General features: G+C 42.7%; 2 protein-coding genes across 3 annotated transcripts in view; both read right to left on the reverse strand.

The window, feature by feature from the left end:
• The window catches only part of LOC120447108 (neogenin), a 35,368-nt gene extending 19,240 nt beyond the window's left edge, over positions 1-16,128 (reverse strand). For both annotated transcript variants that reach the window (XM_039628528.2, XM_039628527.2), the window contains exon 1: positions 15,356-16,128. In XM_039628528.2, coding sequence (XP_039484462.1) covers positions 15,356-15,455 — 100 coding nt within the window. In that variant the 5' untranslated portion in view covers positions 15,456-16,128. The remainder of the gene's footprint in view (positions 1-15,355) is intronic.
• Positions 16,129-22,168: 6,040 nt separating this feature from the next.
• LOC120445106 lies at positions 22,169-24,357 on the reverse strand. Its single transcript, XM_039625250.2, has 3 exons — positions 24,150-24,357; positions 23,030-24,087; positions 22,169-22,973 (listed from the first exon to the last, which is right to left on the reverse strand). The coding sequence occupies exons 1-3, from the start codon at positions 24,262-24,264 to the stop codon at positions 22,320-22,322; spliced, it is 1,827 nt and encodes a 608-aa protein (XP_039481184.1). The 5' UTR covers positions 24,265-24,357; the 3' UTR covers positions 22,169-22,319.
• Between the last annotated feature and the right edge of the window lie 79 nt (positions 24,358-24,436).

A 24,436-nucleotide genomic window follows, 5' to 3' on the forward strand; every position in this document is an offset into this window, starting at 1 on the left:
ATGGGCTCACAGCGAAATGAGAACGATGGAAATGAGAAATAGTTCGCCCCAGTGCTAATGGCCAGTTGTTAAACTTTCAAATTGATCCATGGATTTCACAGTCGGATGCGGCACACATTTTCCGGCCCCTCGTTTGAAGTTTTCCTGAATGCGTATGCGTAAAAAAGAAACACTGAGGGCTGCTCCCCCAAGAAAATCGGGTATAAATCGTAGTGTCAAAGAGCGCTGGAGAATATAAATTTATGATTTATCGAAAGCATATGCGCTACCTCCTACAGGAAGTACCCAGCGAGACTTTGTAGTGGCGAGTTTTCCCAATTATTATTAGCATTTTACAATCGCTTGGGCCTGTTTTGAATGGTTCTTTAGCGCACATCGAAGATACCACGCCCCCAAGAAAGTCGGGGAAAACACCGACAGATGTCCCAGAGAACAGATGTCCGTTCCTGGGGGACCTGCCTGGGAATCAACTTCGACTTGTCCAGGTCCACGTCGAGTGACAAGGATTTCAAGTAGAAAGTTTGCCGCAAGAACTAAAGATGTGTATGTATGCGTATAATTCAGCAATTGAATCAAAACCAAGCGGAAGTTGGCAGCTGTTGTTGTAGGTGTCGGAAGCACTCTCCAAAAATATCCACAATATCCAGAAAATTCAGAAATAATGTCCGCCCGCCCGACACTGACTTATGTGCAGGTTAAGTGCCGCCGACAGATTTTGACACATTGCGGCGAAATGCATATCCCGGATTGTGTCGAGTCACCGCGGTTGCTCTGATTAGAGCCAAAATGCAATGTGAAAGCGGACTCGATTGAGTTGGCTGAGTTGGAAACGAACACTTCTTTAATTAACATATGTTGCTGCGTCCCGTTGTTGTTTGTCTTTTCCAAACAGCTGCTGCGGTCTGCAACTTTTCCCAGGCGGTTTTTGTTGTTTCGGTTACCGTTTATGCTGTCGGTGGTTGTCTAACAAATTAATTTCATATTACCATCGCCCGCTTATGTAGGCACAGCAGCGGTCAAAGTACTAGCTATGTTTGCCATTAATTTATGATTTACAGAAGATTTAAAAATTCACTTTGTTTATTATTATTACATTACCTAATTAATGTTATAAAGCACTTATTATAAGAAATGTAACCCAAAAGAAACCTCAAAGCCAGATACAAATATAAAACTGATCTCTCATTTAGTCGTATATATTACATTGACCTTAGCTGTGCGTGAACATAAACTCTGGCATTGCAGTTCATTTGCCACTCGGGTTACATGTGTGCGGGATGGCCGACTGAATGGATCCTGTCCTATGCCTATCCATCCCATCGTATCCAAACCCAACCTATCCCTGCTTTGGCAGCAGTTCCAATTGAAATTAATGTTTTATGGTTTCTGCAACGACCGCACACAGCACAATGACAGAGGAAGGGAGAATACGACAGCTGGATAGCTGGACATTGGAGAAAGGAGGAGTAATTTCAACAGTTTTCCGCCTTCTGGTATTTCAACTCGCTTTTCCTAATGCCAATTTGCCATGGAGAGTTTCCTGTAAGTGACAAAAGAAAATGCCAATCCTTGGGTCAGACTTTCTTTCCCCTTTTCTTGTCCGGGGTTCTTATTTCTTTCGTCTTGTCGCCGCTTCTTTGTTTCGCTCTTGGCCATGGCAAATTGGACATTCTTCTTCAAATTTCCTGTTTATGCTCCATAAAATCCATCGAAGCGTTTAATATTGGCAACTTACGTTGGATGGAAATAAAGGAAGCGGCAGGAACAACGCGCCAAGTACGTGGTCTGGGTCTCAAATTGGTTTGTTGAGGCATCTACTATGTATGTATGTATGTATGTATGTATGTACGAGTATAATGTATGTAAAATAGGGTGCTGGCGTCTGGCATTGAATTTATTTTCCACTGTCTGAGTCAGAAAATACAGCTGCTTGGATATCCAACTTATCTGCCGTGATTTAAGTGAAATGTGAGCGATTTGAAAGCATTTCAATTTATCTTATGCCATAGTTGACAGCTCTAATTTGAAGCGACATTTCCCTAATTTTCCAACAACAGGTAGACATCAATAACTCAGACCATTCGCAGTCAGAAATGCGAGGTAACTGACAAGGAGTAAATAATTCATCAGCAAGTGCACAGCCTTGACAAAAATTACATTCAGTGAGTGATATGTCTACCATATCTAACAGGTAATTCGCTTCAAAAGAGGTTCGACTGTAGTTTGCGGATAATAATTTGGACTGAACAGCCTGTCAGGCAAAAGAGAGAGTGGAGTTATTATCATAATCAAAGCTCTTTTTTTGCATATCAGTGCAAGTGGGTTTGGTTCACTGGGATTATGCAACTCGTCTGGGGCAGCTGGAAAATGCAGTTGCATTTTTGGGTTGCAGTTGCAGTTGCAGTGGCATTTGCAGTTGCATCCCACGCACGAATTGGTCGACTGGCACTGGCGCCTGCCCACGTTTAGGCTGTTAATTGAATTTTTCGCCTAACGATATGAGCTTCATAAATAAGCGTGTACAATAATAATAATAACAGCCAACGGCCAAATCCTATCGAAAAACGTATGCCAAAAATGAAACGGGTTTCATTTCGATTCGATCAAATTTATGTCAATTTCAGAAAGTGTTAATTGCACTTGACGTCGATTTATGTGTCGCATAATTTTATCGGGGATAATGACAGCCAACCGCAATAACAAGTGCATACTTAGTGGGGCATAATCGCGCAAAAAGGAGCACTTTTGAAAGTTTAGCTAACCGAAATGCAAATTTAAATTGGCAAATGCAAATGAAGGGGCGCAAAGTTGGGCGGAATATTTCACAATAGCAGGAGATTACATTTTGTTGATTTATATTTGATGAAACCCAAATTCGAAATCGGTATCTGTCAACCGTTTTGTTATTTATCGTTCGATTGAATAATGCTACATTTCATGATTTTGATTGGATTTCATGTTTTCGTTTTAATGTGCTATTTTATTGGAATTCAGACATGCAAAGAATTCACTCGAAAGCCATAAAAACTTAAAATAAGAATATTGTTCGTTCAACTTTTCTTTCATTAACATTTCTCCATTTGAAACTTACGTGAGCGGGTGAGAAAATGTTGTTTGCCCATTTATCATCATAATTTTCTCATTATCAAATTTACTTTCGTTGCTTTGTGCACTCACCTGCAAACGAGAATGGAGAAAAGAGAAATCCAATTAATGAATAATGAGTTCTGTAGTTTTTCTCATAAAACAAGTTTTAAGCAGCCCATAATTCAACCTGAGTGCGTTCACACCTCCGAGCAGACACACCACTTTGGCTAACTTAATTTTAAGGGCATACAAGTTTTACAAATATTTTCATTCCCCCATTTTGTTTTGGCCCAAACACCCACACAAAAAACGGGGGAATTTTTGATAAGACAGAATAAAAGCCAGATATTTGTGCGCTTCAGTTGGCAACAAATTATGAAAATGAAAAATGCCATCAAAGCAGCGTAAATCATCTGACTTTGACATGCATTATTATTTACGACCAGGGTCGCCCCTAAAACAAAAGAAAAGGGGAAAAAGCATAACTCTTGTCTGTTAAGTACAAATCGAGTGGCCATAAAGGTGTATAAAACATTTCCGATAAGTGCGATTTTTGTTCAGCTGACAGCGTTTAAATCACATTTAACTGCCTAAATATTGTGTGGCTCTTTGTATTTAAATATGCACCGCAAATTTTCCCACTACGCATAGTGTGCCCATTATGAATCATCAGCATTCAGCAAAAAGATGAGCCGGAAAAGCAGCAGGAACAGGAGCAGGAAAAACCAAAAGCACTTGCCATTTGACTTCTGTCCCGGGACCCCGCTTCAGAATTTTATGGCATTTTATTTTAGCTCAACTTCAGCCCAATGGAAAACCCACTCACTCCCAGGCCCTCTGCCACTTCTCCCGATGTCTCGGCGTTTGGCCCCGTCAAAACAACATTTCTGCGTTGGGCAACCGCAGAGAGTCAAACAAACAACAGATCCAGCGACAACGAGTGCACTTGGAGAAAACACCCATAAATAGTGCTGGGCATAGGGTTTGGCTCAAGCTACATCCATACGTAAGAAAAGAGCATCTAATAACCCATCAAATTATGTTTGGAAGCACGGCTATCCATTGAGTTAATGTTCTTAAGTCAACACACCCATTCATTTTCCTTTTTTTATTGAAGTAAGTTATGTAAGCAATCAATAAGAGTAAGCAATCATTAGATTTCGAAGACTGGAAACTACTTTTTAAGAAGGCAACATTTAAGGCATCTTATGTTAAACATGAATACTTTTCATCATCATATTAAAACAATCCTATTTCCTATATCCTTCTCAAAAGATTTGTTTTTGAACCAATAAGTTTTATATCAGCGTAATATATTATTTTTCAATAGGTGAATTAGTTTTTCCTGCCCAAAAATGCCAGAAATATGTTCTTGTGCACGAAATACACTACGGGGTATACATATATAATAAAGTGAAGCTGTTGAGAGCCGCGTTAGATGACGATGACGATGCTCACAACTTGTGCCGAGGGTTGGGGATCTGGATGAAGGGCAGGGGATGAGCAGGCAGCCAGAGGAGTGCCACAGAACGAGGGTGCGGGAGGATGGATGGATGGCGGCAGGGAATGCTCTGTGTGGCAAGCGTCTGTTGCAAAATCGAAAAAATATTGTGCGTTAAGAGGGATGCTCTCTGGTGGACTGGGCCAACACACTACCAACTACCAACAGCTGAGAACGGGACGAGGGAGGAAGGAGGTGGTGGTGTATGGTGGGTGGTGGGTGGAATTGCGTCTGGAATGGGGGAGGAAAATCGATAAATGCCTCGAACATATGAATTATGTGTCTGTGCGAGTCCCAATCCCAATCCCCATCCCCATCCGCCAATCCTTCTCCGATTTCCCACTCCGAGATTCAGCTGCGGTTCTTCATCGGGTTAAGTTCAAGTGGCAGCTCATTGCACTCCGGCCAGAGATACATTTTACAATTTCGCATTTAATTCTCCAGAGCCATTCGCCCGGATTGGGCTTTATGGCCTGGCAGCAATTGGCGCCCACACACGCAGTTGCCGTTGCCGTTGCTGTTGCTGTTGCTGTTGTACTTGCTCTTGCAAAACTGGACAACAGTATCTGGTGCCCTGCCCACGATGGCATGGCGCTGCACTGACCGCATTAGATAGGAAAACCCCTCTGGGGCTGCCTGGTTGCCACCACTCCAACACTCCACCACTCCTCTACACCTCCGCGCTCCCATCCTGTCCAATGAATGTTTTTGGCAACTCATATGCAAATATGTTGCGAATGGCCGGGGGAAACTGGCAACTGGACACTGGACACTAAGAACAGGTCGAGTGCTGCTGGGTAAATCAATGAATGTGTTTGGACAAGTGGCAGCCTTTGTATCTCCCTGAATCCCTTTCGCCATCCACCGACAACACTGGGCATTAATCCGTAAGATACGAGTGCTTATACATTTTGCTAGAGCAGTTTAGACTTTATTTCCAATTCATAACTGGCAATAGAGATGATCACCTCTTGGTGCCAGGAAGGGAATCAAAGAATACTACTCTATATTATTTCTACACTTTCGTGAGATTTAAAATTCTAGTACATAAAACCTTCAAGATGATGTAATGCAGCGTAAATTATTCAGTTAATTATTTCACTTAATTGATCTTCATTAAGTTCGCCTCTGCTAACAGATAGGTACATTCACAGTACATTATGACCATCTCTGGTCATAATTTTCGTTTTTTTTTTTTTTTTTTTTATTTATTAAGTGAAGAATCTGTACATCATATATTGTATCTTAACATCACAGGGGAGAAATATTCTAGGGGTAACCAAACACTATATACAAATTAGTGAAGTAGGATAATTTTCGTACTCCCATTTCGCAACCGCAAGCGGCATGATTTATGCTGTAAACAAATCCCAAGACTTAATTAATATTGATTGGTCCAACTCTGGGGGAAATCGTTATCTCGTTTATAAATTAGGCGGCAGAGAACAGTTGAACTTATAACCCAAAGCTGCTGGAGTTGCTGGCCACGAAAGCAATTTGGCCCGGCCAACTGGTAACTTTCATAAATAGAAAGCGTTTCTGGGATGCATTGCATATCCAATTGGTAAACGCTGATACGATTGTCTGGTTGAAAATAAGAAATAACCGAAAACCGAAATAAAAACAAGAAACACACTGAACAATAAATTTTTCATGCTCAACACAAACGCACCATGTACGTACACATATTTATTTATGACAGCACGCAGGTCGCAGCCACGACTCCAAGTTCGAATCGGAATTGACCCCCGAAAAGTTATCTATAGATCGCCGACGTCTGCGGTTTTCCCCCGCACTTTTCCTATACGTACGTATGTACGTACGTGCGAGCTGATAAATGGAAATGGGAAATCTAGCGCAACGTCGCGTCGTCCCAGTCGATTTTGATTCCAAGTCGATCCGATCCGATCCGATTCCAAGCTCCAAGTTGGTGATAAGGCAATCAATAAGGCAAACATACGGCTCGAGGTTTATTGAACCCCCTTGGAAAATAAGGAAAACCTCCACTCAGTCCTATCAGCTGGGCCAAGTGCAATTAAGTCGGTTTTCGGTCTGCATTCGATTGCAGTTTTGTTTATTTCTTGCTTAATGGTGATTTATGTTGCGGTTCATTGGCTTTCGGGAGAGGCTCGCCTTTCAAAGGTCTTGGTAAATTGCTAGTCGAATATCTCAAATAAGTTTGTTTAGGAATCAGTTACAAACATATTTAGATATGATAATGCGGTAAATATTTGCGGGCGAATCACAGGCCCCAGAAAAGTCAGAACCCCAACTCAGTTACCTGAAGGCTGCGAGGTTAGGAGGTTGGAAGGTTGGGAGATAGATGGGCACATACACAGGCACTCACATGCGACTGGGTGTCAAGGAAAATATTTGTAAGACAATATTTGCCCACGACTAATGCCACAGATTCGGGGTGAGGAAAAGATTTGGACAAAAATATTTGTGCGTGTCAACAAACCACGATGATGGTGCTCTCCTCGCCCTAATTTGATATTCATTCCACGTTCTCGTGGAGCGTGACCGATCCCGATCTCTATATAAATGATTTGATTGACATCAATAATTGCATGTACATACATTTCCATGCATTTGGCAGATGTCGTAGGTAAGTTGGCTACCGAAAAACTAAATGGGCAATACTCCTGCTAGTCGAATCCGTATCAATTTGCATATGTCTCTAGTGACAACGACGGTGTTTGCATGAAAAATAAACAGAGCTCTGCTGATTGACGTTCAACGTTCCCCTCCCGAAGCATAATTAAACGCATTTGATGTGCTTGTTCTGCCGGGGGAATACCATCTAGTTGACAGGGTATAAAGTGTTGGCTTGCACAGGGAACAGAGTACACATTTCCATCAATGAATGTATGGTTACTATTCAATTTCTTAATATTTAGATTGGTCCAGGCTTTAGGAGTATCTCTTTGTATTATTAGTATTATTATAAGTATTAGTATATTAGTATTAATATAAGCTTCATAAGAGGTTGGCCGTTTCAACTTTCCTTTCCCGACTATACGAGGTATTAAGAAATCGTTGCTGTGAAAGCCCTACGGAACTCTTCATCCATTCCGTCGGCTGGTTTCTGGCTATTCTCTTTCGGATCTCGTCTCATCAATCACGTTTTGGCAGCTCCACATGCTTTCCATCCAGCTCAGCCCGTACGTATGTACGTATGTACTTCCCTCTCTATTCCTGTCTACGTGACTTCCGTCACTTGGCTTGCCCATTTGTCCCGCGAGCTTCAAACTTCCAATCCTATCCCATTCCTTCGCTTCCCTTCCTAGTGCCGACTATACCACGATTCCCAACCTCTTTTCTCTGCGGTGCTGGGGGCTTCCCAAGCTTCCCCAGCTTCTTCTTGCAGTTATCTACTTGCCTGTTGTCATGTCAAACACTCGGCACAAAAGTTCAAGTGCGGGTCCTCCCAGCCGCCCTTTCCCCATTTCTGCCAGCAATTTCACGCTTGTCAGGTTGGCGAAAAAGTTTTGCCTCTTTATTTTTTTAGCGCTACCTGGCGCTTACCTGCAGCCCACAGCCCAAAGCCCACAGCCCCAGGAGTGTGAAACATCAGTAAAGTGTCGCAGGCAACACAAAAGCTCATTTGTTCGGCGAAAGTAAAATCGGCTTAGAGGCCAAACTATGCAGCGGTGAGTGGGCTAAGTTCCAAGAACTTTATGGCTCTGCGCACAGACAACTTAATTAGATAAATGCTCTTCGCTGTCAGTTTTCTAATTTTCTAGTTGTAAAGTGATCCGAACGCCCACATACTACACATACTGCGCCCTAACTACAGTCAACACTATCATCATTATCTCCATCATCATTGTGGAGAACACTGAAGAGGCCCCTTCCTCCTCCCCGCATTCTCGCCACTCTTCCATCCTCCAGTCAGCTGACATAATTTTATGCTCGACATTCAATTAGGAGTAGGTGTAGGTGCCATCATCCCCACCGAAACTACGGAACTCTGGCAAATGCAAATTGTGAGCAGACAAAAGCAATTTGTGTCAGTGCCAGCAGCCATATACATAACACAATTGCGGTCAGAATAATAGCATCAAGACATGTAACTTCTTGAAAGTGACAGCAATTTAGTTTGTAATTGTGACACATTGGTGATGGAAATATAAACATTGATATCTGTTTTTGAGATAAAAGTATAGTTTATAATTTCAGCACAAAGTATGTTTTAGTCAAAGCATAAATCAATAATTAAATTATTAAGAGTACATCTAAGAATATTTATTAAAATAATTATTATTACCTAACTACATATCATTAGTAATATTAACTTGGACAAAACTGTTTAAGGGTAGAAAGGGACGCAACCGCAAGAGGGAGACAGAGCGAGAGAACTTGTATTTTACCACCTCATTACAAGATTTGCATATTTGCATCTGCCATTGTCTGAGGCCCGAGAACAAAAGCCAAGCACAGACAATGGCTTCAACTCAGCTCAAGGATATTTTCGCACTCAGAAAACTATACCTAAATTTAGAAAAGCGGAGAGAAAACAGTGTCTCAAAACATGACTTCCTGCCACAACTTTCGCGAGTCAAGTGTTTGCCACTTCTGAGTGGCTAAGCTAAATCTTAAAAGCCACGGATAACAACTGTGTATCTGCTGCAGTTGGTGTTTTTGGGTATTAGGCTCCACTCACTCGTCAAGTGTGCGCAAGTCATACATAAAGTCGCTAACCTAATGGCCACAGAGCTGAAACCATCGCCGCTTGGTTGCATTTCACAGGATTTAATGGCAGATGTGCCCCGCCATCCGCTCGGCTCCATTGACAGCTCAATCCAATCCATGCCGCAGAATGTGGAAATAGAAACTGTGCGGCTGATAATTGCCATTAATCAGCCGAGTCCACACATGGACATGGCACGTCATAAGCCGCACAGCACACTACATCCAAACCAGCGTTTGCTATCGGTTCAAAGAACAAAAAAGTCCGGTCTTGGGGTTCAACATCTGGATGGGAATGCGAGGGGCAGGGATTGGGATTGGGATTGGGATTGGGCCTGGGCACTGGCATGGGCATGGGCATGGGCATGGCCATCTATGATATATGCAGCACTTAGTACCTACTTAAGTTGCGCGAACGCGGACAAGGCTTCAGATAAGATCACACACAGCTGGCAAGAGCAGAGGCAAAAGCGGATTGTGTCTTAAAGCCACCACAGTGGAGCAAAAACATAAGCTGGCAACTATATTTTTTAGTGCCTGCATTTTAAGCGTTTGCAGTTTCAAAGTGCTCTATATGTTTAATCCCCGTGGAAAGGAAAGCCACTTAGTAACGAGGAAATAATATACTATGACTTCATTTCCCAAATAAGAGAAAACAAATGGCGTGTACAAATAACATTCTATTAAATGGCAAAAAGTACACAAAGTTTCCAAGAAACTGATTAATAAAGTGTGAAATGATGAACTCATGAAATAAACAGTGGCTGCAAAGATTTCTGGTAATTTACACACTTAGTTTAAGTAATCTTTGGATCTCAAAATCCCACCCACTGTACCACTCTCCACAACCAAAACTGAAACTGCAACCACACGACTTCGACAACGACGTCGACTACCGTGGCTGCAGACTCGTACTCGTAAGTGGTATAAAGTACGTGCATTTTGTAGATAATAATAAAATAATAGCATCGGCTGCTCATTCAGCTGCAGTCGACTTCGAGCTGGTCGTCTTGGCGCTTGGATCGCTACGGAACGGAACGGAACGGAGCTGAGCGGATCGGATCGGATCGAATTGATTCGAATCCGATTGGATACCACTGGATCGGAACAAAGCGAAGCTGGTGACTTGGTCTTGTGGCTGTTGTAACAAATTACTTTTGGCTGGGCGCGTCCACTTCCTTGCTGCTGCTCCCCCGCTCAGATCACCAGAGTGATCTTGCCCAGACAATGTCGTCGCCATTGTAACTGCTCGTTTTTCATGTTCAATTTTTCTGCGGCAATTGCAGCCAATAGATTAGCTCTCGCGATAATTGCACAGAGAAAAGTGAATCGGAAATGATCAGACAACATCATATGCTTGCTTTTAATACACCCAAAAGCCAAAAACAAAGTTAGAGACTTATTTGCGTTAACTTTTCATAGTTGCCATGTATAGAAAAAGCCAGATGACTTGAAATTTACATCGCCTAACACGAGGTAACAAAGTTCTTAAACTCTTTAAAAGTAACTTCCATGTGAGACCTCATCAGTAAACTTATTTTTCCGAGTGAAAAGCGGCCAGACAAAAGGAGGGGCGAGCCGCAGATGGGGCAGACGCTTTTCCGTCGCCAATCAAGCGATCGATCTACTTTGAGGCAGCCATGGCCACAGTTTATCGCAGACCGGCGACTGCATTTTGTTGACCGATAAGTCCGAAGGGGGTTAAGCACGAGGAGCGGCACGAGTGGGCAGTGGGGGGTTAAGCATGAGGCGAGGACGGAGGGGAAGGGGGGCCGTGGTCGTCAAGTAAGTTCCAAAGCCAAGACCAACTTCATTTGCTTGCCAACCAAAGCGAGCGACTTTTTCAATAAATGTAGCCCATGGGCACGCGAAACCTGAAACCAGAAAATGCTTCAAAAAAAAAGGAAAAAAGAAAATAAAAGTAATGAGAGCCCGAAGAAGCGAAGATGCAAAGGGGCTGTGGAAAAACAATGCAAAAACTTTGTTTACTTTGCCAGCCTGTCTTATCGCTCGCTCCACTGGCCACAAAATAATTACCGAAGCCAGTTCCAAGCTCCCCAAGTGGAGAAAATCATCCGGTAGAATTGAGTTCTTTTGGCCAGGGCGTGGTGGCCAGCCCATATCACAAATCTCGGGGGCCTAGAGAGCTAGAGAGTCGGGTATCGGGTATGGCCCATGGCCAGCACTTTGGCACTTCAGCTAAATGACTGCATTTAAAAAACTGTTGCCGACTTCCGTTTCGGCCGCTTCACTCCTTTGGCATCTGCTCGAGGTGATTAAGTGCGATTCGAGGCGTGGAGGCAGATAATTTCTGATATTTTATAGCCCCGGTGGTGTGTGGAGCGTCGGGAATGCTAAATGGCCAAATGGAGGAACCCCCAAGTCCGTCCGTTCAGCGAGAGGTGTGAGATTTGCGAGCCAGGCCAGGCTTGTTTTAACGGCACTTTAAGCCACTCAGCCGAACAAGTTAAGAACGGAAAGATCGCTTTTTCTCAAGTGGCCTGAATGCTATTTCTTCACTGGAATCTCTAGCCATGTCCTTCGCTGTAATGCAGTGCCCAACCTATGGAACACCCACGCACATATGCAAATAGACCTTAATCCCTGAGGAAACGCCCCCACGGAAAGTACAGTGTGCTAAATGCGGAGCGAGATACATTGTTGCCAAGATGCCTTTATGGTCAGAATGATTTCCTGCAACTGCAGCCAGATCTCTTCTCCTTCTACCAGATTCTACAGCGAATCTCCCTTTTTTACTTTAGTTGGTCAAAATCTGGATTTGCGGTTGCGTGCATTGAACTCTGCGAACATTTCGGGTTGCAGAATCAGTTTCAGCTCGTTGTTGTTCTTGTTTTGGTGTTTGTGGCGGGTTCAAGTGAATTATTCATGTTGTCATGTCGAATCGGCGGAAGGCGGGTAGGTTCGAGTTCGAAGCTGCAAACGAAATTGCATTCTGCCAACACTGCAGAGTTACACAGAGAAAAATGTGCCTCAGTTTCACCAGCAACATCTTTAACTTGTTCCCTTCTTTAATAATAATGAGGCACTATTCCTCCTCATTCACCAACTTTTGGTGATTCTGCGGTGGTTACTTTCACAATTATTCAATATAAATTCGTTATTAAACATTTTTTCTCTGTGTCGCAATTCTGCTGACTTTGTGATAGCTTTGCTTTTCAGTTTATTTGGTGTCGAATACGGTTCCTCCTGCTGTTTTCCATAAAAATTCCCGCAACATGAGTTTCCCAAAGTAGATGCAACATCTACACGCTGTTTCTGCCTCTGCTTGTAAGGAAACAAATATAACACAATATTTTTAATTAAATGACAAGACCAACTTTTGTTTAACCGCACTTCATTGGCGAAACTTTATGTGCTGGCACAGAAGTTGTCATTGTTGGCAGATGAAAAGCATGGCACAATGCAAATCTTTTGAAAAAGAAACCCAAGAAGACAACTAACTCGCATCGACCATCAATAAGTGCCACAGAAGTGGGATATTTCCGAGTCCTTTGAGGGGCACTTAGTCACCCATATATGTACATATACATAGTATACATCTTAAGAACCCAGTACCTTCGAAAGACGAACAATTTCCGCCGCTTTGTCAACACTTCAGAGTGACGTTCGCGCTTTAAAGACCATTGAGGGTCTTTGCATCGGATCGTAATTAGTCTGCATTCAACGGAGAAGAAGTGACCTCATTCGAGACCTCTAAACACTCTCTCTCCCCGAACGAATGTGCCATTCTTTTTTCCCTCTTTGCTCTTTGTCACATTGCGACACAGAACCCCGGGCCATAACCACCATATGGACATGTTTATTTTGACAAGCGCACCCTCTGGAGGAAGCGGAAAAAATGTGTCCAGGAACATGAAAAGGGGTGCGAAATTAGAATAACATGTCACTCATATATTGTATCACGTAATGCGGCTAAATATGCTCCTGGCCACGGGAAAAAGCCAGTGAACCAGCCGGCAGGGTGAGGCGACTCGCACAGGACACCAAACAATTGCCACAATTTCCAGGCTAGAAGCTAGGAAATATGACCAGAAAAGTGAAAACAAAGAGCGCCAGCAAATAAACACGAAAACGGGAACAGCACCTCGCACGTGAGTTTTTGGTACACGGTATACGGAGGATCCTTCTGTATAATCAACTAGCTTGTTTAGCACGATTGGGAAGACGTAAGGAAGCATTTAGTTCGCGGATCTAAAGAAGTCTTGGAAATATAATCTTTAACTTTTTGGAACTTTTTGGAATATGCATTATAAACTGTCAGGAAAATGTGTTATTTCAGAAAGAATGTACTATTTTAATAGTGGGGTACTAAATGGTCGAGCAGCCACGTAAGTCCATTGTCACACATTCTTCAGCTAGTTACACCCATGTAAGTAAAGTTTTTTTAATTACATACCCACCGCATAAAGCTTGAAGTTATGTGAGGGAATGCTTTTAATTAAATCTGGCATTAAGTCCTGCGACTTATGACATGCCATGACCTAAAAATTTGTTCAAAGATTTTTCATTTCATTTGCATATGACATGCCCGACCATTTTTTACGAGCACACTTTTTTGGGGCCCTTTCCCTTGGAGCTGGCATTGATAAATTTCGCAGCTGATAAGGCGGCTCCCCGTTTTTCCACGACAATTTTCACTTTTAGGGGTGGCTTTTCTTTTCGATTTGGAGGGCGAAGGGACGAGATTCAGCGCAGGACATTTAATTTGTTTGCATTATTTGCGCTTTTTGCGGGGATTTCCATTATCCCTCCCTCATTTCCTGCGATTGTTTTGTTCCTTGAGCCGAAAATTGAAATATGATAAGCCTCTAAACCACCCCCGGCTTAGTTTTCCAACCAAATCAATCAGTCCATGTATTGTGCAGCTGCCTACCGATCCTATCTAATCTTCTTCTGGGACCCTAGACTCGAACTGAAACTGTGGCTGATCCTAAAACCTAATTGCATTTTGGCCTGCACTGGTTCTACCTGCCCTTACCTGATCCTTCAGACCACTTGTTCCCCGGGTTTGAGCTAATGATAATGACTCTCACGTCCACCATTTTGTCTGGTCGTATTTCTTCGATTTCGGAATACTTTTTCACAGGAAATCGTGTTTGTTTTGGCTTAAATTATCGTATACAAGTGCGCAGGTTTTCAATTCATGTTGTGCAGTGTTTAATTTATCTCGTTTCAAGCGAAGCTCATTAGTAATGTTCGAGTTTTGAAGCCCTATCGTAGGAGATAGCTGTTTCGCAACCTTCCCATTTCGAGTTCTTATCTGCAGGTGATACGGTGGGTCGCAATTACGCTGAATTACCCCCGGTGATTGGCACATGTGGTTTGAATGGGTAAACATTTTCGAAAGGTCCTCAAATTTACGAGTGCAAAAAGAGCGCGAGGTGCGAAATATGACTGCTTATCGGCTCGGCTCGCCGTTGACATCACCTTTTGAACATGAGGGCTTTTGGGGTTTCAGTGCCAGTTTCGTGGCACGTCGACCAGACACTCAGTCGCCAGAACTGTACTTGCATTCATACTTGTTAAAATGCCGATATTGAACTTTATGGTCCCGAATACACAACATAGATAGGGAATTGTACAAAGAGTAGAGTACAGATAGTGTCATGAAATATGTAAGGCGGATGAGTGGAGTGAACTGAAAATTGTTGGAGTGACACAAACCTAGTCGACTTTTTACGGTTACCCGACTGGTACTTAATTTATATATTTGTAATATTTATTGAGTTGTAGTCTTACTTTTTACCACTCTTCAAACATTTCCTGTATATCATCTAATCTACCGAATTCGTACAACTTTTTAGATTGATTTTGCTGTCGCAGAGGCAATAAAGCCACAGCCCAAGAATTATAGTTCAATCATACATACATACACAAATATTTGTATATATTTTATAATCTGTTTATTAATCTATATATCAATGTATGTACATAATTTGACAATATATTTCTGTGTAAGCAATTATTGAAATTATAGATTGGCAAATTTTAAGTTGAAGTTTTTTCACAGTTGTTAAAACTATTTTAGCAATCATTTCAGATGGAAGTGCTCACCTTGACTTGCCCAACTACTTCCAATCAGCTGGAATATGAGACAACTGCTGACCAGCCAGTTCGAAAAAGTCCTGCTGCTTCTGTTTGTTGTGATGGCCATTTTCAGTTTGATTTTTCGCTGATTTGGCTGGAAACCGTCGTGTGCGATCGGAGGTAATTTGAATGGCTCAGGTTTATTTGAATTTTTCGATTTGTTTACAGCATTTTGGCTCTTGATTCTCGCCAATCGCCGATTGCGCCTCCTATTCGTATCCTTTGCACCCACACACACTCACTCGTTGGTACGCGACGCAAACACTCACACGCGAATTTAGCTCACTCCACTTTTGTTGTGTATTCTGCGGCGATTATTGCTTTTGATTCCCTTGTTTTACGCTATTCGCATCAATCGCTTACGCGTTTTTGTTTTGCCGGCAATCGCCGCGTAGTTTTGTTGTTTTAGGTCTTGTTGTTGCTGTTGTTGCACGCCTGCAAGCAGAGCATTTTTACAACAACAACAGAAAATACTATCAACAAATTGCACACACACACCCGAGTAAGTAGCGTCGTCTCGCTCTAACCTTCGGCAGGCATCAGGACTTGCAGCTGCAGTTCTTTTTACATCACATTTTCATTGGGTTTCTGTATTAATTGAGTGCCACCTTGTTTTATTTTCAATTCTGGCTGCACTTATTTTAATTTTCTACAAAATATCGATGGATTTTACTATTGGCAAACGCGCCACTGAAATGTATACATGCGCGCAACGACCTCGACGACCGAAAAAAAATCCGAAACTGTCGAAAAAATCACTAGCTGCGCGGGAGATGCGAAAACACATCCGTCATCGACGCTTATCGATGTATACTGCTATCGATATGGGACGATGAATTGACTTTCCCAATACAAATATTCACTGTTCATCTCGCATTTTATTTATATATTATAATTCTACAATGCATTTTTTATAATCAAACAAGGAATCAATGTTTAGCTTAATTTAAATATATTTTGGCGACTGTAATCGACTTTAAAATGCAATCGATGGTTAAGTGCACACCACCAAAAACGCGTTAGGGACTGTTAGAGAGTTAATACCTATTGGCGCGAAATTTGAAAATATTTAGTCTCTAACTAAAAATGAAAACGTGAATACTAATTTAAATCGGAATGCGCTTTTGCATTTTTTGTACATCACATAACACTTAATAGATATATTTATAGCTTGTATTCAATGTATTTTCATTTTTACATTATATAACATTAATATAAAATATTTATATGAAATCTCACTAGGCGATCGATGCTTATGATTTGCCTCAAAACAATACAATTTGCTTCAAAACAATACAAATGTTAATGGCTAACCAAATTTTTCCCCGACTAATCTTGTGCATAATAGCGTTATTCCTACAAAAATCCTTTGGCACAAAACTTTATGCCCAAACCGATGGGAAAATAGCTTGTTTGAAATGCATTCTTTGCAGTTTTTTGATTGCCACCCCGAGCAACCAACGTGCAGACAGGTTGTGGTCAAAAGATGTGGATCTAAAAAAATGCATGTGGCAAAGGAACGCTCATTTAAAAACCGCCGACCAGCAACCAGGAACTTTAAAGGCTGAAAAAATGAACATATCAGTTTTCGCCTCGGAGAAATGTGAACGCAATAAAAACTCCGACCAAGGCCGACAATTTGTCAGATGGGCGGGGGGCGTGGCGTGGCGTGGAAATGATAAATTTCACATTAAATGCCAGTGCTTAAACGAAAGCGTCGTAAAAATAAACGACGGCCAGAAAAAGAAGGGGGAGGCTTTTTTTGGGACTGCCAGGCCGCAAAAATAAGTGAAATGAAATTCCCTTCATTAGCGTATCATCCGTATGCCCCCAAAATGTGGGTCAAGTTTCGAGGACTTATCAAATTACCAGGACCGGAGATTTTTCGCTGCTAATTGCAGGTTTTTAAAAGCGGCACACATTTCCCTGCCAGACGCCACTGCAATCTTCAGTTTTAATTAATTCGAGCTACCCCCTCTACCTCTTCTCTATCCGTATCTGTATCTGCATCCGCATCCCTGTATCTGTTCTGCTAGTTTGAAGTTGGTGGCGACGGACTGGGAAACTTCTGGGCACCCACGACGGTGATGGTGATTTGGATTCTGGCTCGGATGTGCCTGCCATTCAAAGCTTTTAGGTGCCGACATGAAAAGGCGCTTAAGGGAATTAAGCCGGTGTGTGGTAATATATAAATTAAGGCGTGCACTTCGGACATGGAAATTGCTTAAATATATAAAAGGTTTGCGAGCTCAACTGGCTAAAATCATTGTTTTTAACGCTAGTTAAAGACTTGCACTGCATTTCGCTTGCTAATAAATTGGTTAACTTTGGTAGAATCAATAAACTAAAGATTTGAAGTCATAATTTATGTTAATAAAAACTGTTGCCAACAGGAAGTTCAGAATGTTTAATAAAGTAAGAGTTTCTTACAAATATGGTGTTTTGTCATTATCTTGAGGTAATACAAATAAGTTCGATTTGAAATGAGTTTTATATAGAGTTCTTGTTTATTAAAACGTAATTAATCAGGGCTTGCCATTATTTATGTGCATTTCCAGCACTTTGATTTTCAGACGGCCAACGCCGTTGGCCCGTTGGTCATTTCCCCAGTTAATTGGCGGCGACAGGCGGCGCGGCAGCAACAACAATGCTTAGTAATGGCAGGCAAGTCGGCGAGAACAACAACAAAGTAAGTTAAATTAAGTTAGCGTCTGCAGACAACAAATCTCGGCTTGTGTGCCTGTCCATATGCTCATTGCGCATAAATCAAAATCAACCTGTAAATTTAATATGTCGCTGTGTTTTTCTCGTTTCCACTCCTTTTTTTCCATTTTCTGTGGCGCTTGCCAGAGATCCGCCGATGATTTATGCTGATGTATTTTGAGCGCCAACGAATTGCCGAGAAAATACAACAAAAAAGTTATGGGGATTACAGAAAAATAATCAATTGAATGTGCAAAAACAAGAGAGAACGCTATGCTTGAGTGGCTCGACTATCAGATACCCGTTACTCGCTGCTAGTGGGAGTGCCACACAGGAAAGAATACAGTTGTCCTTTTGAGATGGCATTTTACCATCCTAATGATCCTGATCAGAATATATATTCTTTATATATCAGAAAAACTGATGTTACTTTTCGACGAGCCTAATATACCCAGTTATTCCACAGGTAACGGGTATTAAACGAGTTGGGACTGAAAAATATAATTAAATTCGAGTTTTCAAGAACACTTGCATTTAATGGAAATTGTAAAACAGTGTCAAAAGCAAAACGACAGACACCTACGAGATTTGCCAATGATCAATCATTGTTTAAGCAACATAAACTAATTCTTCTTGTGCTTTTCTTGTTAAGTTCATTTTTATAAATTGCTAATTGATATGCAGGGCGGGCATATCCCAAATAAACATCAATATAATTGTCACACTTTAAAATTAATTGGAAATATCTTAGAGAACCTGAAACCGAGTCAATGGATACAGATTTATGCTAATTTTGGGCCCTGGTGACAGTTTGACACTTTGTTTTCGATGTTTTGATGTGGATCTGTGGCTCGTGAGTTAGGGATCTGTGGAAAAGGCAGTTCAAGTTTTCCCAAGGAAAGCCAATTTTTCGTGTGAGGTGAAAAGCATAAGTGGAAGCGAAAGCGAAATTAGGTTGTCTTTAAAAGAGGGGGACTTTTTAAGTGGGATTGGGGGACGTCCAGTGGCATAAACAGATCCAGATCCCCATCCCCGCCAAGTGCAAGTATGATGCATGTGGGGCTGTCTCAGTTTTGAGTGCAGGGAGCAAAATAAATGAGTTTGTCAGCCGGCAGCGACATGATTTGATAATTGGTTTTAAAAGAAATTCGAAAGCTGAAGTTGCAGTTGTGGAGACAACACAGGAAATGGAAATAGTTTGGCAAGAGTTTTTTGACAGTGAAATGATAAGTTCACTTTTAACAGAAAATTGAAGAAGGCGATCGGTTCAAAAACGAATCTATTTCAATCCCAAATCGATCATCATAATTTGGAAATATGATTTAATGGCAAACGTTTATCCTTAACACAATTTATTGTCCAAGTATCCTTTATAGCTTTGACCTATACTCGCAACTTCGGTTTATGACCACAAAACTTTTGGCCAATGACACTTGAGCGTTGGTTGGGTTCCACGAAATTGGCTTAAAGAATAAATGGAAATGACTTGACAGGGTCGAAAGGCTGACTCACAGAAGTTTGGGCCTTTGGGTGGGGCGATTTGGGGGCACTCACCCAGATTGCGAGTCATTTTCGAAGTTCGATACGGTTATGTAAGACCACCACTCCATTCCAACTCCAAGTGACGCATATTTGGAAAAGGGGAAATAAAATCAGCATAATTCCTGACACTCTGGCGGATGGGTGACAAAATTCCCGAACGGTTAAGGGGCACATCTTAATTGCACGGTCCCACAAATTTCATCCTAACTCTCAATGGGCATTCATCCGTCTCTAGAGCGCCCATAATAGACTCATTAACTTGCATTTGAATGGGTAGGCTGCTGAAATGCAATCCGTCTGTCCGCGCTCGTTTTGTGCAGTTTTGTATCTCGTGTGCCGCATGTTGCATGCTGCATGTTGTACGCTGCTCACTGCTCATTGTTGTCGTTGGGGCGTGCAGTTGCACTTGTCGGTGGCCATAAATTAAAGTTCTGGCTCCCCTTTTGGTGGGAAATATTCGTCGCATGCCAAAAACTGTACAAGCGACAGCATTTTCAACATGTTGGAGGCAGAAAGTGCATTTCATGGCCTGTCTGGGCTGCAGGATGCACGTTCCCAAATTAAATCCTGGCAGCTGTTGCCCAAGGAGCTGGATGGGTGGGCATATCCTCGGCCATGGTCAGTCAAGTTCAAGTCCAGGCTAAGGATAAAAAGGAGCGTATTCAGTGGAGCTCAAAGCTGGCAGCAGCTGGCGACTAAAAGCCAGGAAAAACTTAAGAAAACTCCTTTTATAAACTGTTTTAGCTTGTATTGCAACTACATTTTGAACAAATTCAAGTATATACTTCAGAAAACTAAAATCGAAAATCACAATTGATAAGAAGCAAACTTTTATAGAAAGTACAATCCAACTTTAATTTTGGGACTTTAAAGACAGACAGCAAATATCCAAGCATTTAACTATTTACGGTAAAGTTTTTCCCACTTTCCCATGTTTTTGCTATTAGCTCGCCTGTCGCAAAGAAATTAATTAAGAGGATCCTGCTATTTTTCGGCAATTGCAGGAAGACAACTTGGGGCCAATAAATCCTTCAGCCTGTCACAAAATTCCTTGGAGTCCTGCGCCTTTTGACAAGCTGGCAGGCAGCAGGTAGCAGATAACCAGGAAGAAGCTCACTTCAAGTGGCGCAACAACTCCCTTCGTGACGTAGACAAATTAGTGCAGTTAAAATTAGCAGGCGACTAATTTGATTACGAGCTGATGAAAAATATCTCGTCATGTCCTACAGATTTTAATAGGCGGCAGAGCATTTTCAGGAAAACTCGGCTGCAGTTTGCACATAATTAAAACACAACTGGAAACGCAGGCAGACAGATGGGTGTAGAAAAGAAAGCCAAGTTTATGTTCAGCAAATGAAGAGAATATGTCTAATTGCCACTAGAATGTGTCTGCTTTACTTTAACAAAATTTTCGCACAAATATTAACAGTCGCAGACAGAGATTTTGATTGCGAAATGCAAGAGTTTCAATGGTTTCTTTCAGCCACAGGCCAAAAATGTTGAGTAAATATTTGGCCAGCAAACAATAATGACTTGCTCTAAATGGAAAACGAAATGGAGGAGAATGTTGTTGATTCAACTTCTGGCTTAATTAAGTGACAGAGTGAAATATTCCCAGGAAAGATCTACTATTTCGAGGGCGAAAGTGCATTAAAGCTGGCCAAAGATAAACACCAGGAAACCCTAATGACCGTATATTCCGTTCACACATAGGTAAGCACTACTCGGCTCATCAATCATCCGCTGTGTGAAACTTGTAGCGAAAACGTTTAAACGTGACTTCCGATTTTGGGGTGCAGAATACCTAATACCTAATACCGAGTACTAAAGCCCGAAACCCCCAAGTCCCGAAATCGTGTGTTGATGCTAGCTAGCTGGCCACTAAGTGAAATATTTATTACAGCCATGTGTTTCTATCTATGCCAGTGCAAGGTGCCAACGCTTGTGGCCATTTCCATTGCGGGATTGGCCCCCAAAATCGTCTCGTGAACCCGGCATAAATCAATTATTTTGGGATAGCCGTTTAACGGCCCGCCGGCCGCATTCATAAGGCAAACCGCCTCATATCTGATGCATTCACATGCTCGCCTGCACTCGTAAATTGCATTGAACCCTTTTAAGCGGACCGCAAATTCGATTTGACCTTTCGGCTGAACTTTTTGCCTCTGCTGCTGTTGCAGCTTCGTTTGGCGGGGTAAACACGTTTGCCAGTGCCTAATTGTCCATAATGGTAGCATGAACACTACGTAGTTTATGATTAAGTTTCACAAGATATTTTGATATTTTCAATTACGCAAGCGTTGCATTTACCCTTGCCACATTTAAGTGCTCAAAAAAAGGTGTAAATATTTAACTAAAATAACATAAGATTAACGAATATAAATGTTTATTACTTTAGTTCGTTTTATAAACTTAATTTAGAGATAATCTATTCCACAGGACTAGGTGGCGCCCCCTAGCGGAAACAGTGCTGCCCATCATGAGAATGCAAAAGGCGCCTTTTTCAAATGGGAAATCCCTCGAATAAAATAATACTTTTTCAGTAATACTAGTTCAACAATCTTTATCTTCTTGAAATAATGCTGCATATCTTAAGAACGGATACGTTTGATACAAAAGGAGTGTAGGAAACAAGATTTTATCACTTTGGATTGTAATGGTTTCGATTTTCAGCTGTAGTCTTATTTTAGTGAGTGACCTTGCAGGTTGCTTGGTGGCGTCTCTTATCACGTCGCTGGCACTCCACGCTGCAGTAGGATGCAGTGAAGCAGCAGTTGAAAACGGCCTCATCCAGGCAATGGTAGCACCACTGCTTCCTCTTAACTGCATCCAGCTTCCTTTGCGTGGCTGAGAGCTCCCTTCGGCACTTTAGGAGATCCTCATGCGCCTGCACTATTTCGGCGGTTAGATTATCATACGCCACAGAGTCAGCAATCCCACGATTGGGCACCGGCGATGGGGTATCAGAAGTGGTGTTATAGAGCCGTCGCTTCCTTGGAGCGCCGGGAGTGGCCGGAGTCGATGGCCGCCCTCGTTTGCCGGACGCACCCGTTTCCGTGGACTCCGAGCAGTGGGACAGAGCCACCTTAATGAGATTCTCGGCGACGGTGGGATCTGCATGGAAGCCGAATAGCGAGGCGGAATAGTGGGACAGCATCATGTGGCACTGCAGTTCTCTTAACGCAGCGCTCAGAGCTCGGGAGTTTCGTGGTTTGATATGCGACTGAATGTCCGACTCTATGGGAGTAATATCACGTTCTGAGATGAGGGCTCGGGAATGAGTGCCACCGAAAAAGCGGACGTCGTACTTGATAGGCTGACGTTTGGAGACGCTCATCACCTGGAACAGAATTAAATATATGTAGATATATTTTCTATTGTGTAATTTCTACGCACCTTTGCAGGCCACGGTGGAAAGCCCGCCTGCTTTGCAAATACCAACTCGTGCCGCTGAAGACATGGCTTAGCGAACCAGAGATCCGACAGGCTGGCCTCGTTGGAATATCTGTAGCAGTCAGGGCATCGACGGATTTCTCGGATGTCGTGCGTTACATCTCTCAGCAGCCACTTGGTGGCATTGTACTCCACGCTCTTGGGCCCAAAGAACACGGCTATGTTGTGCTGCAGATCGAGCAGATCCACCAGGAACTCCGTTAAGTACGTATACTTCTCCGCCTCAATGTTTCGCTCGATGTCGCCCAGACCCAAAATCTTGGTCTTAAAGAGGATACGCTTAACCAGGGCCTTGTCGCGCTCGATCCAGTGCTTGGCCATGTACTTGGTCACATCCATGGAGATCCAGGAGTAATGCTTGTCCCAAGAATACTTCAAAAGGCAGCCCAGCTCCTGCTTGTCGAGCTGCGGTGGGTTGTGTAGAGCGGCCAGGGCGAGCAAACGGCAGTGGGTGCAGCGCTCCAGATCGCTGCCTTCATCGCTATCCAAGCTGCTCTGGAGTTCGTTCTTGATCCTGGGCAACTTTCGCTGGCGGGCGCCCTTTTTTTCGCTCACAAAGAAGACATCGTCGTCCCACTCGGTGGTCTCGTGCTTGAGAATATCCGTAGTGGCTAGTGAAGTCTGATTGATGTTGCTATTATGATCAAGCAGGGGCGTTGGCTTTCGGGGAGTTTCCAAGTTCTGAGTGTTGTTAAGGGGCAGATTGTCCGATTCGTTGACGGGAAACTGGTGAGGTTGACCCTTGTCCGAGGGCACAGAATAGTTCGGCTTTTCGGGATCCTGGCGCTGGCAATTCTCGTGGAAGGAGCGATCGCAGGATATGCAATTCTTAACGACTCCGGGCAAATGGCACTCGAAGCAGTACGGATCGCTTGACGAGCTGGGCAGCCTGCTTACTTTTTGGCAAAAGGTGAGGGCCAGACGCTTGGCCTTTCCGCCGCCCGCTCTGGGCACCAGAACGCCTCGCTCCGTGGCATTTTTTACTGACAAACTGGCTGCCTCTGAAGAAGAGTTTCAGATGTTAACGCAATGTTTTGGATTGGATATGCCATGGTTCACTTGCCTGCACTCATAAGATTCAGCAGAGAGCGCTCCAGGACCGTCGCCGGCTGCCCAACTCCCTTCTTCAGCTTGTGCATCCAAATTCGGATGGCTGAAGGCGGAAAATCGCTTGCCATTTCATTTGCGTTTCAAAGTTTTCTTGGCAATGGAATCAATTTTTGGCCAACTGGAAGTGTTGCCGGACGGCTGGATTGCGTGAAGTCGCGTTGCCAACTACGTGCAACAGGAGCTGCCACCTCGCAGAACTTTAAATTAACATACAATTTTAGAGATATTTTCAGTCTCTAC

The sequence above is a fragment of the Drosophila santomea genome, chromosome 2R (genome assembly GCF_016746245.2).
Source record: "Drosophila santomea strain STO CAGO 1482 chromosome 2R, Prin_Dsan_1.1, whole genome shotgun sequence".
Lineage (NCBI taxonomy): Eukaryota > Metazoa > Arthropoda > Insecta > Diptera > Drosophilidae > Drosophila > Drosophila santomea.

Excerpts from the sequence above, each read along its gene's own strand:
- LOC120445106 (XM_039625250.2), bottom strand. The coding sequence starts at position 24,264 with ATGGCAAGCGATTTTCCGCCTTCAGCCATCCGAATTTGGATGCACAAG. Across the intron at positions 24,088-24,149 it reads GCTGAATCTTATGAGTGCAG|AGGCAGCCAGTTTGTCAGTA; the intron begins GCAAGTGAACCA and ends ACTCTTCTTCAG. Across the intron at positions 22,974-23,029 it reads TTCCACCGTGGCCTGCAAAG|GTGATGAGCGTCTCCAAACG; the intron begins GTGCGTAGAAAT and ends ATTCTGTTCCAG.